General features: G+C 35.8%; 1 protein-coding gene across 1 annotated transcript in view; it reads left to right on the top strand.

Moving 5' to 3' along the window:
• LOC150101134 (uncharacterized) overlaps positions 1-16,988 on the top strand; it is a 40,617-nt gene that overhangs the window by 20,037 nt on the left and 3,592 nt on the right. Inside the window, exon 4 of the mRNA XM_090402170.1 lies at positions 12,983-13,244. Coding sequence (XP_090258296.1) covers positions 12,983-13,244 — 262 coding nt within the window. The remainder of the gene's footprint in view (positions 1-12,982; positions 13,245-16,988) is intronic.

A 16,988-nucleotide genomic window follows, 5' to 3' on the forward strand; every position in this document is an offset into this window, starting at 1 on the left:
GGCACACTCGTGAAATCAGACGCACGCAGCTGCTTAACAATAGAACTTCAACACGGACTGTAGCTACAGTTCAAACCTAATTGAATTTTATAATAGTCGTTTGTATAATGATAAGATATTTCTTATAGTGTTTATTTGCTTTCTATGTTCCCACTCCTGAAGAAGTCAGACAATCCGATGAAACATGTTGCGTTTTGCATAAATTTAATTGTTATTCTAGTCTCGGTTATAAGCTTGGTTATTTAACTCCTAATCCCAAGTATGCAAATAATTAAGTTTGCACCTGAAACAAAGTTCAAGTCTAAAGATGGTACAACACCAGGGCAACTCAATGTAAAGGTGGGCAAAGCTCTGATCACTATTCTTAGTATTATATATATATATATATATTTTTTTTTTCAATTAGCTTCTATAGGCACAATGTTATTATCAAAATGATTCAAACAAATATAATTCCTCGCCGGCTTTTTGGAGATTCTCTATTAAAATTTGTGAAAGTGGACTATTAGTCACTGCAAAATGAAACAAAATAAACCCACATGCCAAAAGTATATTAAGGCTAAAACGGGCTGAGTCTGATAAACAAGCTATAACTTTCGGTTACAGTTTAAAAAACAGAAAATAAATTAAAATAAAAAGTACCGCCACTTGATACTTATTTGAATAATGTAATTATTTCCCATTATATATGATAATTTTAGCAAAAACAGAAATATCAAAAGTCAGTTCTGGTCAGTATAATACTGTATTCTACATCAAAACTGTATTTAAAAAAAAAATAAATAAAAAAAAAATCAAACTTTCTGCATTCAGTTGTTGAGAAGAAATTAGTCACTGTAAACAAGAATGCGATTACGAAACGCGCTTCTATGACTCTCAACTATCACTGGATTACTTTTACAATTCCGCAAACAAAAAAATTAAACCTAAACTACACTTACACCAGTAACACGAGAAAGCTATTCGACAAGCAGAGAATCTTGCCATGTAAACTAGAGATAGTTTTATGCCATATCATATGCAATAGGTGACGAAGTTGTTTTTGAATCTAATCTGAACGAACGCGACAATATAATTTAATCTCAAGTGAAATGAAATGGTGTACCCTCCCACTGCACATACGTATAATTCTTTTTAATAATAATAATAATAATAAATCGTATAATTATTTAGCTCTGCAGCGATATGAGGTTTGGATGATAAATTTATAAAATAACGATTCGTATTCTTTGAACCCATGTACATTCGTTTTTTTTTTTTTTCCAATCCCCAACATTGTTTTCGATATTCAGTAGAAAAAATTAAAATGAATATTTATTTTTAGAACTTCGACTTTCGATATTTAATTAAACAGGTATTACAGAATTTACTTAAAGACTACAACTGAAAGTCTTTGATTTATTTAACGGCGAATACAAAGCAACATAACTTAAGAAACATAAAAATAAATTATAGTTGCTATTCTGAAGTGCCAAGTCAATCACACTTCCATACGATGCAGTGGCATTATGTGATGAGAGAACCGAGAACATACACGCGATTCTTAATGCAGCTACACTATTGCATCATTATTAACCTGACTAAGAAACTAAATCAAAATTCTTATTTTTGCAATTAGTCTCAATTTATGACTTCCCATTATTTTTCTGAGATGCAGCATGTGCTTCTCTATTATAAAAACAGATTTTTTTTAATACATATGTCATACATTATTAATGTCCGTCATCTGCAACTCGGAAGGTGGTCTACCTGTTAACTGGCTCAGAATCTAACAGCATGAGTCATGACGTTCGCCACTTTAAAATGTCATTTCTTACTTGATACTTCATACATCAAAACAGTATGAAGAACTTGATTGTCATACTTTAAATTATACCTCGCTCATACTGTAATGTATAAGAAATATGTAGGCGATATTCTGTATCTTTATTGGAATTCACACTCTGAGGTAGTTTATAACATCTGTAGCGATGACGCTTTTGAAAAGTTTGCTGGTATCGTTCTTCGAGTGGTCAACAAATCTGCTCTCCAACCAACGTGCTGGTTTATGAACCCCCACCGTGGGCAGAGGACTTCGTGATGTCTCCTAGGTGAGAGATGAATTTCGTAGTTCTGTGCCCTCTGGTTGGAAAGACCTGGGTCCGAGTCCTGTCTAGGACTTCAAGAGCCCTTTGAGGTTTAACTAAAAGTGAGTTAGCCAGTCTAATACAGAAGTGGCACAGTTTTCCTCCCGGAAAAGGACAGATCGGCCAGAAGACACATACAATAAACAGACATAATACACTGGACTCATGGCTTCAACTGCTTCGGCCATAATTCCAAATCAAAATCACCCTGTGTGAAACCATAATTCGGCTTAATGGAGACCTGGAATACACTCATGAGCTAAAACATTGTGACCACACAGTCTGTTTCTGCGCAACCAGACAAGGTTGGCTGGAAACAGGACAGTAGTGGCAGTATCCTGGTATGGGTATTGTTCTCATGAACAACGCTGGGTCCTCTCATCTCCAATGAACACACACACTGATTGCTAATTCTTAGCCTGAGATTGTTTCATACCAGGTATTGCTCTACATGGTGACAGTGTGGCTCGATGGATCTGAATTCCTTCAGCAACACTGCTTGTGAAAGGCTCGCAGTGTACGATGCATAGTGGGTAGAACATATCAAAGCATTCTGTGTGCTCCCCTGGCCGCCTAATTCTCTTGATTTGAATCCCATCGAACTTTTGTAGGATCATGTGGAATGCAGCATCCACCGGTCGACGCCAGTGCCTATATTAGTTGCTGACCTCTGGAACGCTATTCTGTTTAATTGATCCAGAATACCTCAGAAAACCTTCTGTTTAGTGGAACCGATGCCAAGATGTGTGCAAACGGTTATCTGGGCCAAAACATTATGAACACATACCTAGTAGCGTGTTGGATCTCGTTTGACCCAAATAGCTGTTGGCACCCATCTTACAACCATAACTCGGCTTAATTTCTGCTTCTCTAGAGAAAGGTTTCGGAACTATCAAACTCTTAGCCCACTCTATATTAATACTAACGTATTCTACGTTTATAATCTTTTATGAGTGGGATTAACATAAAAATATGATTTGACTACGCAATACTGTTCTTGAGTATTTAGATATGGATATGGTATCTGTCTATATATACACACACACACGAGCCCTCTCGTATTTATAAAACGAGACTTCACGAGCACTAAAATAACTCCCATTTCGTTGTCCGCTTCCCTCAGTTTTAGAGAGAATATGTCTAGCGTAAGGTGGATTCGAATGTGAAATCTCTGAAATCATTAGCGTGAGTTTTACCACTATCGACTATTTCTTTCTTGATGGCGTAAGTGGAACGTATTCTTGCAACGAAAACAGTACATTCCAACTGCCTTTCAGTTAAAGGAACTAGAATAAATTTCATTATACAGAAGGATATACAGGTTTCGTGCTGTGAATTTATAACTCAATTAGGCGGGATTCGTAATAGAGGTATTATTTCTTGTTCCGCCAAGCATGAATGAAGGACTTATTATTTGTGACATTTGAAAGTTACTTAAACTTCTACAAATAACAAACAATACGTAAGATATAATGCACGGAATATAGTTAGTGATCCGAGAAGCATTGTGCGCACAAACGCAAAACGATTTTAAGGGGAAATCACTATCCAAAGTCGTTAAATCCCATGCGAATCCCTGTCAGTGTGTTTAGATAATTTCAAGTTTTATGAATATGCTTATATCAGTGTTTTTCTCAACGTGGGGGGCAATTAGAAAATGATGTTGCATTCATCACTTCATCATCGATATAGTCAAGAAATCGACTTTGTCAGTGATAAATTATCGATGTTGCAACCCTGACTTTCCGAGAAAAAAAAAAAAGCTGGCAACACTAGTATAGTACGCCCACAGATACGATACCCTTAGACACTTCTGCGCATGTCAAAAGAAAGAGATTCCATTCCGATAATAGGGCAATTAATCCGTATTGTGGGATGAGTGTTTATTATTACACGTCGGATAATTGAATCAACGATAGCTCTCGCTTTTGTGGTCGGACTATACAGCAGTCAACATAAATAATTGGCGGCGTAAGTGTGTTAAGGTTATATCGTAGCACTCGTAACTTCTGAAAAGTAAACAGTGCCAGTTTATCATTGTGTGCAGTTTTTGTTTCAGAAACAACTAGGCAAGTTTGTTTAATTTTTTATGTATTGTCAATGTTTTTATGCTAGCAGGCGTTTTTATGTAATATTTTTACATGTTGTTAGTTTTATGGTTACCCAAAAGTTGCTACGAACCTAATACAACTGCCGCAATTGTATTAGGTTCGTTTGACAGCTGAAAACATGAACATAATCTCTCATATTTCGTTGTTTCTTTTTCTCAGCTTGTGACGGTCGACTTGTAAAATTTTACGTTTTTATTATGTTAACATTTTATTTATTATATGTCTTTGTAGAATGTTGTTGTTGTCGTCTTGTCCTTTGAAGAGTCTTAGATGTTTCCGTGTGCTCCTTGTACTGCTTTGGCTATGTCTGTGATTTTGTTTGTATAGAGCTGTTGTTCAGGATTAGGATCTATTTCTTGCAAGGCTGCTGTAATTGCTGGACAGGTAAAGATGTGAGTGGGTGTCAGTTCAGTATTGGGGCAGTTGTTGCAGTTTCTATATGTTCTCGTATTATCTGTATTGATCTTCATTCCTCTATAATGTCCTGTTCGTAGTCTTGCTATCGTGGTGGAGGTCCTTCTGTCAGCATTGATCTCGGGAATTTGATGTTGTATCACTGATTTCAATGGAATTAGTTTAGCTTTTGCTAGTGCATTGGCATCAGCAAGAGTTATCATATGAGTTTCTTGGTTGAGTTCTCTGGCCTCTTTTGTTAATTTATCAGCTGCTTCGTTGTGATCAATGCCTACATGAGCAGGAATCCATTGTAAAATGCAACTTTTACCTAAACACTTTAGTTGATTTAAGAGTTTATGGATGTCTTGTGTGAGCTTGGTATTGCCATTTTTGATTGCCTCCATAGCTGATCTTGAGTCACTGTAAATTATAATTCCTTCAGATTGTTGAGATGATGATAGATTTAAGTAGGCTTCTAGTGCTTTATTTATTGCGTAGAGTTCGCTGGTAAAATTGGAAGCGATTCTCCCAGATCCAATTTTTATTGAAAGTTTTTCACCTTTCGGGAGTAGAAAGAGAACACCAGCGCTTCCATTAATCATATTGGTGTCTGATGATCCATCGGTATAACAAATAACCTGTTTGGAGGATGAAAGAAGGTTGATGGTATTTAGGCCTTTTTCTTTAAGCATTTTAAGTCTTTGTAGAATGCGTAATATAAATACATGTTATGCACCATTAATTTCCTTATATAATCCACGTATGCATAGTATACTTTATAGACTTTTTTTTTTTCCTTCAGTTGCAAATCCCATGCATAAAATGAGTAATGCAAGCAAGAAAAAAGTTCGTCAGTATTCAGATGAGTATCTGAAGTTCGGTTTCATACCCGCCCCTCAGGATGAACGGTCACCGCTCTGTCTATTGTGCGAGCATTGCTTGACCAACGAATCAATGAAAAAAGGTCTTCTCAAAGTACATTTGAAGGCGAAACATAGCGCTTATGTGAACTATGAATTGAACCAATTTATGTCTCTAAAGAAGAAGTTTGAGAAAAGACCAACAATAGATTCCTTGTTCTCTGTTCCAAAATCGTATTCTTGAAGCTAGTTATGAAATTTCTCTGCTCATAGCTAAATCAGGAAAAAAATCATACTATAGGGGAGGATTTAATTAAACCAGAGATATCAACTTTTCTCAAAACAGTTCTGAAGAAAGATGACAAAGCTATCAAAGGAATGCCACTGAGCAATGACACTGTTAGCAGAAGAATAGATGAGATGGCTAAAGATGTGGAAACACATAACTGATTGAAAAGTTGAGATCAAGGAAATTCGTAATACAGTTGGATGAATCAACTAAGAGATAGTGAGGGGCTGTATTGATGGCCTATGTAAGATATATTGACAATGATGAATTTATTGAAGAGATATTGTTGTGTGAAGCATTGAAAACCACCACTACTGCCATTGATATATACAATAAACTCAAAAATTATTTAGATGAAGCTCAAATATCAATGAAAAATATTACATCTTGTGCTACAGATGGTGTGCCTGTTATGATGGGCAAGAAACGTGGCAGTTTAAAATTAATGAAGGATGACAATCCTGAAATGTTATTTGTGAATTGTGTTATTCACAGAGAAAATTTAGTTTCCAAAAAACTTTCACCTGTTTTAAATGAGATATTGAATTCAGTTATAAAATGTATCAACACTATCAAATCTAATGCCAAATGTGAGCGTCTCTTCAAATAATTTTGTGAGGATAAAACTACTGACCATGTAAGACTACTGCTTCACACCGAGGTGAGGTGGCTGTCGCAAAGGCTGTTGCTTGAGAAGATGCATGGAACTATTTGATATTCTTAGTGAGTTTTTCAATGACAAACTTGAAATACAACTCTTACAAACAGTTGATGGTCATGCATTTGTGAGTTATTTGACAGATATCTTTGAAAAACTGAATATGTTAAATAAGCAACTGCAAGGAGCAAATAAGACCCTTGTTGATGCAAAGGCCAGGATATCGGGCTTCATTGCATTTCTGCAATTATGTCAAAATAATGTTTCAGCGAAAAAATTTGACCAATTTTATTGGCTAAATAAGTGTGAGGTAACTGATGCTGTTGTACTTGTTATTGTTGATCACCTAAGCAAAATGGCCTGAGATTTAAATGACAGATTTTCTGATTTAAAAGAAACTTATTTTCCATCTTGGATAACTCAACGAATGCTATTGGACCTAACTGTTGTGGCCATGCAGTATCAAGAATAACTCTCAGAAATGCAAAATGATGAGTCCATTAGAACTTTATTCAGCATAAAAGGAACAATGGCGTGGCTTTGTGACGAGACAGAAACGAAATACCCAAATTCAACTAGTTTTGCAAGAAAATTACTGTTGCCCTTCCCGTCGTCATATTTAGTTGAATGTTACTTTAGTGCTGTAAATGATTTGTTACTGAAAAAAAGAAATCGTCTGGATATCACAAACCGTGGGGATTTGAGAATGAGATTGAGTAAAGTAGTACCAAAACTAAAAACTCTTTGCAGCAGATATCAAGCTCAAGGATCACATTAACTTGGATTTATTTTCCCGAATTGAGTTCGATTTATGTTTATAATATACAAAGTGTAATATAAAATTTATATTCATTGAAGATTATATATTTGATGAATATAGTATATATATATATATATATATAAAATATTCATCAAAGCTTGATTTGCTTCCTCAGTCTAAAGAAAAGGCTGGTTATATTCCACTAATTCGAGCCCTACCCAAGGGCCTATCAGTTGTAGAAATACTTTCTGAAAATGAAAGCTGTGCCGAACAAAGTGGCCTTTTGCAGCTGCCCAATTTTTAATCCATCTAACTCGAGTGCTTCTAGATGTTTTTTCAATGTTTTAGGGATGGCACCTAAAGCACCTATTATTATGGGAACAACTTTCGTTTTCTTTTGCTAAATTCGTTCAACTTCGATTTTCAAATCGCGATATTTTGTAATTTTTTTTTTCTTTGTCGTCAATCCGACTATCTCCTGGTACTGATATTTCGATAAACTTAACAACCTTATTTTCACTTTTTTCAACCACTGTGATATCGGGTGTATTACATTCCAAGCTTTTGTCAGTCTGGATTTTGAAATCCCAGAGTATTTTCGTTTTTTCATTCTCAACCACTTTCTGGTGAACTTTATGCTTCTAGTCTTTAGATACTTCAAACCCATACTTTTTTACATAAATGCCAGTGGATTATCTTAGCTACGTTATCATGCCTTTTACGGTACTCAATTTGTGCGATTTTGCTGCATCCACTTATGTGGTCTACCGTTTCTTCCTTTTCTTTGCACAATCTACATTTATTGTTTTCTTGAATTTTTTGTATTTTTGCCTTCATAACGTTGGTTTTAATGGCCTGTTCTTGTGCCGCAAAAATTACCGATTCTGTTTCTTTCTTTAGCGCTCCATTTTTCAACCATTGCCAGATCAAGTTGCTGTCAGTGCTGTCCTCTATGCTGTGAAGGTATTTTCCATGCAATGCCTTATTTTTCCATCTTTCAGTTCTCACTTTTACTTGGTTGGTTTTGTATTCCAATTTTGTCTCCATGGGTTTAAATAAACCCTCTTTCCTTACCTCAATTAGAAATTTTTCCGTTGTTTGCTGCAGATAATCATTTAAATTTCGTTTTTCTTCTTCAATAACTTGCTTCACTTGTAATAATCCTCTACCTCCTATTTTTGCGTGATAGATATAGCCTATCAATGTCACTGCGAGGATTGAAGGCATGGTGCGTTGTCATTAATTTTCGAGTTTTTCGGTCTAGATCTTCCATCTCTAGCTGGGTCCATTCAACAATGCCTGCCGAATATCTCAGAACAGGTATGGCCCAGGTATTAATTGCTTTTATCAAATTTCCAGCATTAAGCATTGACTTCAGGAGTTTTCTTAATCGTCTTATGTATTCTGCTCTAGTTCTGTCTTTGATCTTATTGTGCAGAATTTGTGATGCTTCTAAAATCCCCAAATATTTGCAGCTGTCTTCGAATTTTATTGCCTTGATTATTTCGCCATTGAGCAACTCGATTTCGTTCATATCTTCAAACTTTCCTCTTGTTATTGCAATTTCCAGCAATTGCACATTTGTCTAAGCCAAAATCCATTGATATATCTTGACTGAATATGTGCACAGTGTTAGCAACGATCCGAGTTCATTCTCTGATTTTGCATACAACTTCAGATCGTCCATGTATAAAAGGTGAGATATCTTTGCACTCTTTTATGAAGTTTGATAAACCATGAGCAGTTTTATTTAAAATTCCAGTTAAGGGGATCAATGACAATATAAACAATAGAGGAGATAATGAGTCTCCTTGAAAGTTGCCCCTTTTTATGTTTATCTCTACAATTTCTTCTCTATTTAGAACCAACGTTGTTTTCCAGTTTTTCATGCTGGATTGCAAAACTTTTTGCACGTTTTCGCTAATACCAAATAGTTCTGTGCATTTTAAAATTCAACTATGAGGCACCGAATCAAACGCTTTTTATAATCTATCCAAGCCATATGAAGGTTGTTTTTTCTACGTTTGCAATTTTTAAGAATCGTTTTATCAATCAGCAATTGGTCTTTTGTGCCTCTTGAATTTTTGCTGTTACCTTTTTGTTCAATTGGAAGAAGAGAATTTGCTTTAAGATAGCTGTATATTTTATCAGCTAGTATGCCTGTGAGTAGCTTAAAAGTTGTTGGCAGGCAGGTTATTGGTCGGAAGTTTTCAGGGTTTGGACCTTTTTCTTTATCCTTTATGATCAAAAACGTTTTCCCCTGTCAGCCACTCTTCTTTGCTTTTTCCTTCTAAAACATCATAAAATTGGTTAGCAAGTCTTTCGTGTAAGCCTGTTAGATATTTCAACCAGTAGCCATGTAATTCATCCTTCCCGGGTGTTGACCAATTTTTTATTTTTTTAGCTTGCTTTTGAACCATTTCAGTTGGTCCATTTTTCGTTCTTGAGATTCGTTCGTAATTTGTTCAATCCACTTTGCCTTGTTATTGTGCCTCTTAGGGTTGTCCCATAGGTTTTTCGAAAACTTTGGTGTACTTTCTTTGTCTCTGGTATTTATATTTTCTTTAAGGTTATCATTCCTGCAGCAATCAATTTTCTTGTAAAACTGGTGCTGATTTGCGCGAAACATCGAATTTTGCTTGTACTGTTCAATGCGTGCACTGTCTTCTTATTTTAGCTGCAACTATTTTTTGCTTCACTTCCTCTAATACTTCATCAATAGGTCGTGTTTCAGTATTATATCTCTTTATGAGGTTATTTCGGATTTTTGTGTTTTTCAGCTTCTTTTCCTTAAGGTTTTTCAAATTGCTCACGTCTGCTCTGAGTTTAAGAATTTCATTCTCCAGTCGATGCTTCCATTTTGGTTCCTGAGCCTTACTGCTTTTGGGTTCACTAATCTTATATCCTAATTCAGATGTTACGACGTAGGCTATTGAGTACATAAGTTGATTCGTTTGCCCAATAGTTCCAGTAGGAATATCTCTTGCAGCTTATTGGCCTCCTACAAGAGGCCAATAAGTTTCCTTCAGTTTTTGTTGAGGTACTTGTCTCAATACTGGAAGCCTAACTCGTTCCTGGTTACTGTTCATTTGCTCGATAATTTTTCTTGCGAGTTCTTGTTCCTTATCTGATAGCTTCCTTTCAACTATTTGTATATTTTCAAAATGTTCAGCATTCTGCACGCTGGAATCTGGTTCTGCTCCATTCATATTCTTGGTCACTTCAGGGTCAGTACGGTCTCCTTTTACAGCTTGAGGTTTCAGTGCTCCCAGCTCAAGTTCAGTAAATACCTTGCGTTTGATAATGAAGCTGCGTTGCTACATCAGTCTTTCGAATGAAATTTCAGAATTTGGGTGTCGTTCAAGCCAAAGTTGGAACATTCGTTTCTGAAATCCCCTAACTGATAGGTTTGAACTGTAGAAGCACTACATGACTTGTCTATTTTCAGCCATGCTCAACTTTTTCCTAGTAAATACTTTCGAGTTCCGTGGATCTTGCTCCTGTAGCCCATTTGTCACTGGCTGTCCAGGAAGCCTAACATCCAGTGCGGTCCTTGGTAACCCACGCGACGACCGATGCTGTATAGAGTTCTGATTTGTCTTTACCATTTTAAACCGGGGTGGGCAGGTGCATGAGATAAAAAAAAAAAAAAAAAATAGGTAAATAGAACAGAATCACCCCTAGGCCTCGAATACTCTAATAGCATTTGGGGGAAGGAGCAAGGTGAAAAGAAATACAGAGGGAAAGAAGAGTAGGGACCAGTCTGCAGGTAATATAACAGGTGTATATTACATGAAGTAAGGCGTGGTCTAGCTTCAGGTGCCTCGGATTCGCCATGTCCGTACTCACTAGAGTGAGCCCTTATTTATTTATTTATATTCATTCATTATATTCAAAGTCAAATTAAAAGCAGTTTTACCTATGTTCCTTTTTTTATTTGAAGTACCTATTCATATTATACTTTTTCAGAACTTGGTTGACTGTTATGCTAGAGGGGGGGGAGTGGATCATCAAAAGCTTTGACGCGCACAATCCAAAAAAGATTGACAGACACTGGCTTACATGAACATGCGAATTCATTTAAAAGGAAGTCACTTTTATATATTAAATAAACATGTCAGTTTCGTCCGGTCAAGTGTCATCTTCATCCAGGAGGTTGATTATTATGGATCTCCACCTGAGATCCATAATGTGTGCAGTAGAAAGATACGTTGGTGAGACTAATCTCCTCCATCTCGCAGTTAGCATCTTATGTAGATATGTGCTTTCAGATGGCCAGTTTGGGAGTTTTTGAAGGACGAAAATCTTCCACCATTGTATGAGACCGACTAACTCACCATTGATGAAAAACACCTAATAAAGGTTCCTCACGTCACAGACGGGATTCGAACTCCGGTCTTTCCAACCAAAAGGCTCGTCTATACTACGGACACCCTAAACATGTCAGAACACCAACATAAATAAAAATATTTTCTTTAAAAAAGTATATTCGCTGAAGCATACCAAGGTTGTGGTTCTATGGGTACTTCCGCAGCATATTCGGTACCGATGAGACTCTTTGACTAGAAAGATCTGGGTTCGAATCCTAACTAGGAAAAGGAACATTTATCCGAGTTGTTGAAAACAACCTATTTAGATGGGATTAAGTGCTGCCTCATTATTATTAATTAGCTTTATATGAAGCCAAGTTACCTTCCCGTCAGAGGCTACTGAGCTTAGCATATCCAGGAGAAAATACGATGGAAGGAGTACAGTAACAGAAGTATTACTCGTATATATTATAATAATAAAAAAAAATTGTCTAATATGTTTGCTGGAAAGAAGAATTTGAATGGTTTCTCGTGATTGCAAGTGGATCACTGTTAAAAAAAAAAAAAAGCAACGATACGACCGTAACATTTAATTACATAAAAAGTAAAAATTACAAACTTTTTTTCAGAAAATTCTCAGTCTGTTCTTGAAGATGTTTCCCACTTCCCACACATACAGTACATAAATACCGTACATACAACGTAATACGGCACAGTGTATTACGTAAGTGCATGTTGTAACAAGGTTTTTGTTGCAACCTGACATTTCTTGTGAAGTAATTGCGTATAGCCTACAGGTTAGTTGCGTTTGAATTAAGAACACAACACTGAACACATAACTTAAAATATATTTTAAACATTTTATTTTTGACTCTGACATGTAAAAAAAAAAAAAAACGAATGTTTTTCTAAGGATAAAGATTTTACGCTTAGAAAAAAGTCATTGTTATACGATTTGGTCAGTGAGAATTAGCCAAATGAAATGTCACAATTGCGAATGGGTTTATTTGTACTGTAGTTACAGTGAAGTATTTGCCTTTTCTTGTGCTTATTTATTTACACTGTAAATTTATTAACATCTCGTTATATAAACAAATCACTATGTGTGCATGTGGGAGATACAGACAATACGTGCATCTCTGGTAGCGTGGCAACTCTCCGTCCATGATCCATTAAGGCCCGATAATTGCATATTTTACTTCGTAAAAATCGCTATGCAATTGAGCATTACGGTCTGTGTGTTTCAACATTTTTCAGATGTACGCAGAGCAGTTGTACAAGTTTAAGAGATCACTATAAAACTTTTGTTCATATTCTTACCACTGACAAAAAAGTCATATAATATGATTTATAAATTAAATTATATTGTGAGATTGCTTATAGTTTGGACAAATAAATATTTATATAATATTTTTAAAAATAAATATTTATAATATTTATTTAGACAAATAAATTATTTAATTTTCTATTAGATTTCAAAAGGTGGAAAACCACTTTATTACATAGATGCCCAGGATCCCTCGGTGTCAAATTGGTTGAGGTACGTGAACTGTGCACACAATGAAGAAGAACAAAACCTTTTAGCTTTTCAATACTTTGGGAATATCTATTACCGTACATACAAACCAATTTTACCAGGAATGGAACTATTAGTCTGGTATGGAGATTCATATGCTTATGAATTAGGAATTACTGAAGAAAATGGCAAGAATGAAAGAAAAAAGAAGCCATATGGTAAGAATGAACTGAATTCTGAATTTGAATTTAATTGGCATTTGTAAATCATAATTGTGACATTGAGGATTCATAGTAGTGGTGCACTTTTCCCACGAATGTAAGGATGCTTTTGTTTGGTTTCTTTCTCACTCTCTCAGAAACCAATCTTTACAGTATGTCAAGATTTTGATTTGTTGGTGAAATCCTCTAGTTTCTTTTTTGCTGGAAATATTTTTTCAAGTGAGATACGCTGCTTTCTTTTCTATACTGCAAACGCGATGTACTCACACTTGAATAGCATATATTTTACGAAGATTACATTTCTGCATATTTTAGGGAACACTTTTATAAATGGAATAAATTTTCTTCGATTAGCTCGGTTCATTTAAACTTGCAGATACATACATATATGGTCAACCTGTTTCTGAACTGCCCACTCTTCTTCCGAATCGTTTGTTCTATTCGCACTAATAAAACAGACTTCTCCAAAGTAATCTTAAGAAACTAGCACAATCCAGTTATAATTACCAAATAAACGATAATTCCAATCGCTATGATAAGCTTCTTTTATTTTCTTCCAACTAATCAAATATAGTTCACGAATAACGTATATCTGGGAAATTTTCTTTCCGGTGCAACTTTGCCTTCTAATATGCTTGCATATTAGATATAGTAATCCATTTGTTATATCGCTGTACGTTTTCACTGAACTTCATCTTCCTCCTTATACTGTTTTCTTCTTCAATACTCGGCTCTCTTATCATGCAAGATTTCTTCAATTGTTTTCTCCAATTTACTTCCAGTAAGAATCTCCACCATGCACATTGCAAACGCTTCAGTTCTTTTTCGATCTTCTGCTGATATTGTTGTTATTGTTCTTTTGAATTAGCGGAATCAATTAAGAGACCGGTGTTCCATTCACTCCATATATTTGTAGTGTATTGAAAAGCTTTTCTCTGGGCACCTTGTTGTATGCCCTTTCCTGGTTTATTGAACTGAAATACAGATCCTTGTTATATTCCTACGATTTCTCAATTATTTGCTGTAAAGAGAAAATATGATCTTGACAACCTCTATTTAGCCTGAACCCAGCTTACTGTTCTCTAAATTTCTGTTCCACAATTTTTCTTCGTCTCTTTCCAAGTATACTTACATAAATCTTACCAGGAACGCAGTAGGGAAATTCCTCTGTAATTCTCACATTCGGCTTTATTTCCTGTCTTATGATAGGTGGGAATTATTACAGCTGTACTCCGATTATCTAGAATTTGACCTTCTGACAGGTCCTCTGAATTATGCAGTGTGTCCACAGCAAAACTATTATACCTCCATATTTCAGCATTTTTGATCGAAGTCATCTACTCCGGCTACCTTTCCACGTTAAGTTTATGACGGCTTTTTCTACCTCAAGTGTTGATATGTACTCCCGTTGGAAAAATTCTATTACTGTTCTGTCACTGCTTGTTTCCTCATTAATGTAAACTTTACAAAGGAATGAATTTCTCTACTTAGTGTTCCAGGTAAGATATATGTAAGCATACTTGAAAAAAGGCTGAAAAACAACATTGTGGAAGGGAAACTGGGATAGAAACTATATTCATGCCATATGGAGGTTGTTAGAATTTGATTTTTACTTTAAGACAAATAGGTGAGAAATCATGAGAATATGACGAAGATCTGTAGTTATGTTTTATTGATCTGGAAAAAGCATACTGTAAAACTCGATGTAGCTTAAAATTACCAAAGCGCTTTACATCGATTTTTATTAAGGTCAAGTCTCATGAGAACTATTACAAAAATAGCCTTGTTTGTCTATGTATTTTAGTAATGTAAATAACCCTATGGGAACTGATTGTAGTTACCGTTTTAACTAAAGTTTCTAGAATGACAAAAACAAAGGCAATGCTTTGCAATCGGAACTTTGTATAATGTATAATAACTATGTATAAGAGCACAAGAAAGTTGTTTACGATTAAGTATGTAAGAAAGTTGTTTGTAAGCTCTGCGCATGAACACCTTCAAAGGAAAATATCAAAGAGATCCGCTAGTTTTAGAAAAGTTTCCGCTGCCCGACAAGACAAGGAAAATATCAGAGGTCCGTTAGTTTTAGAGAAATTTCCGCTGCCCGACATGACAAGGAAAAAAGAGCGCATGGAGGAGAAAAAAGAACGGGCCGGCTTTAACAAAAGGATCAAGAACTGCCGATTTCTTCGGGGTTTACAACCTTTGGTGCAAGGTGCCGAGAAAGCGAAAATAAAAGAGGACTGAGCCGAACATCAGTAGGCAGTCTCCGGCAGAGAACAGGGCAGTTTTCAGCAGAGAACCAGAGGCAGTCGAGAGGAGGCAAGGTCCAGTTGCTGACAGAACAAGAAGCGAGGTCCAGTAGTCGACAGCAGGAGAGGCAAAGCGCTGTTACCAAAGAGAGCCAGAGGCAGTCGGCGGAGAACCAGAAGCATACTGACCTAGAGAACCAGATGCCAAGTGCCGGTCGGATGTCCTATTTGATGCGGGAAGTCAACCAAGCCAAAAGCTGCGGAACGATCTTCAAGCCTGTATGCTGAAACTTCTTGCCTGAGCTTTTGAGTACCGGGCGAATTGTAGTCCAAGAACCGCTAATACTCCGACGAAGCGCTCCCTGAAGCAAGGCCTAAGACGAAAAAAGAATCATAGAGATTTTGATGCAGGACCTTTGGAAGGTGTCGTGACAAAGTGCCTCCATAAGTGTGTCCAACCTTTAATGTACATTCTTTTTGTAATCTAGGAGATATGTCATAGATGGGCTGATAAGAAATAGTAATAAGAAATATCTATAAGGGTCCTCTGAATTATCTTACAATTTACTGGAATGCAAATTGTAAGATAACTTGCCATAGCTAGTTAATCTCTTTATGAGTAAATTAGTCTCGGCAATTTGATTTTCTTAAGCAGAGAAGTAACAGAGTAATTATATTGTTTAGTCATTTAATATTGAAAAGAGAAAGTTTGTTTCTTTATACCAAAAGGATAGGTAGAGAAGAGTAACCTCCCTATTGCTTATTTAATGTACTGTATTTTAAATGTAAATAAATGTGTTTTAATTATATGTCAATAGAGTGCCGCAAAAAAAAAAAAAAAAAAAAAAAAAACCGCCTGATTGTTTATTTTACAATGCACTGTTCCTAAAAAAAATTTCGGACTTGTGAGCGGGAAACCAAGTGAGATTAAATGCAAATAAACCACGAGTGTTTGTGTAAAGTTTTACTGAAGGAATTTGTGTTAGAGAAAGAGAAAGAGAGAGAGAGAAATCAACCGGCCGTATTACTAAGTTTTATGCCAATTAAATGATATTAGTGGCACAGTCTCAATAAAAATAAATTTTCTAGTATCCATAGGCATGAGACTCGTAGTGCAAAAAGGTAGATAAACATATTACGCAATACTAGAAGCAAGAAAGGTTACGAGAGAGAAAGCGCGCACTGCTAATTAGAATAACGGTATTTCAAAGGTGCAGTAACCAAGCAGGCTTTATAAATAATTTATAATTAACAAGAAATAGTGACAAAGATTACAATACGACAAGGTTCCCATAGACCAGCTTTTCAAAAACACTAGAGCTATATGGAACATTAGAGGAATATTATTCAGAGCAATACAAAGTCTATATTTAAGTTGTAAATCAGCAGTTAGAATTGAAGGAAAGGTAGGAAGATGGGTTTGATGTAAAATCAGGGGTGAAAGACAAGGACGCACATTATCTCCACTTGTATTGATCATCTATATGGA

The sequence above is a fragment of the Typopeltis vanoorti genome, chromosome 12 (assembly GCF_054136105.1).
Source record: "Typopeltis vanoorti isolate ZY-2024b chromosome 12, IOZ_Tvanoo_1.0, whole genome shotgun sequence".
NCBI lineage: Eukaryota > Metazoa > Arthropoda > Arachnida > Uropygi > Thelyphonidae > Typopeltis > Typopeltis vanoorti.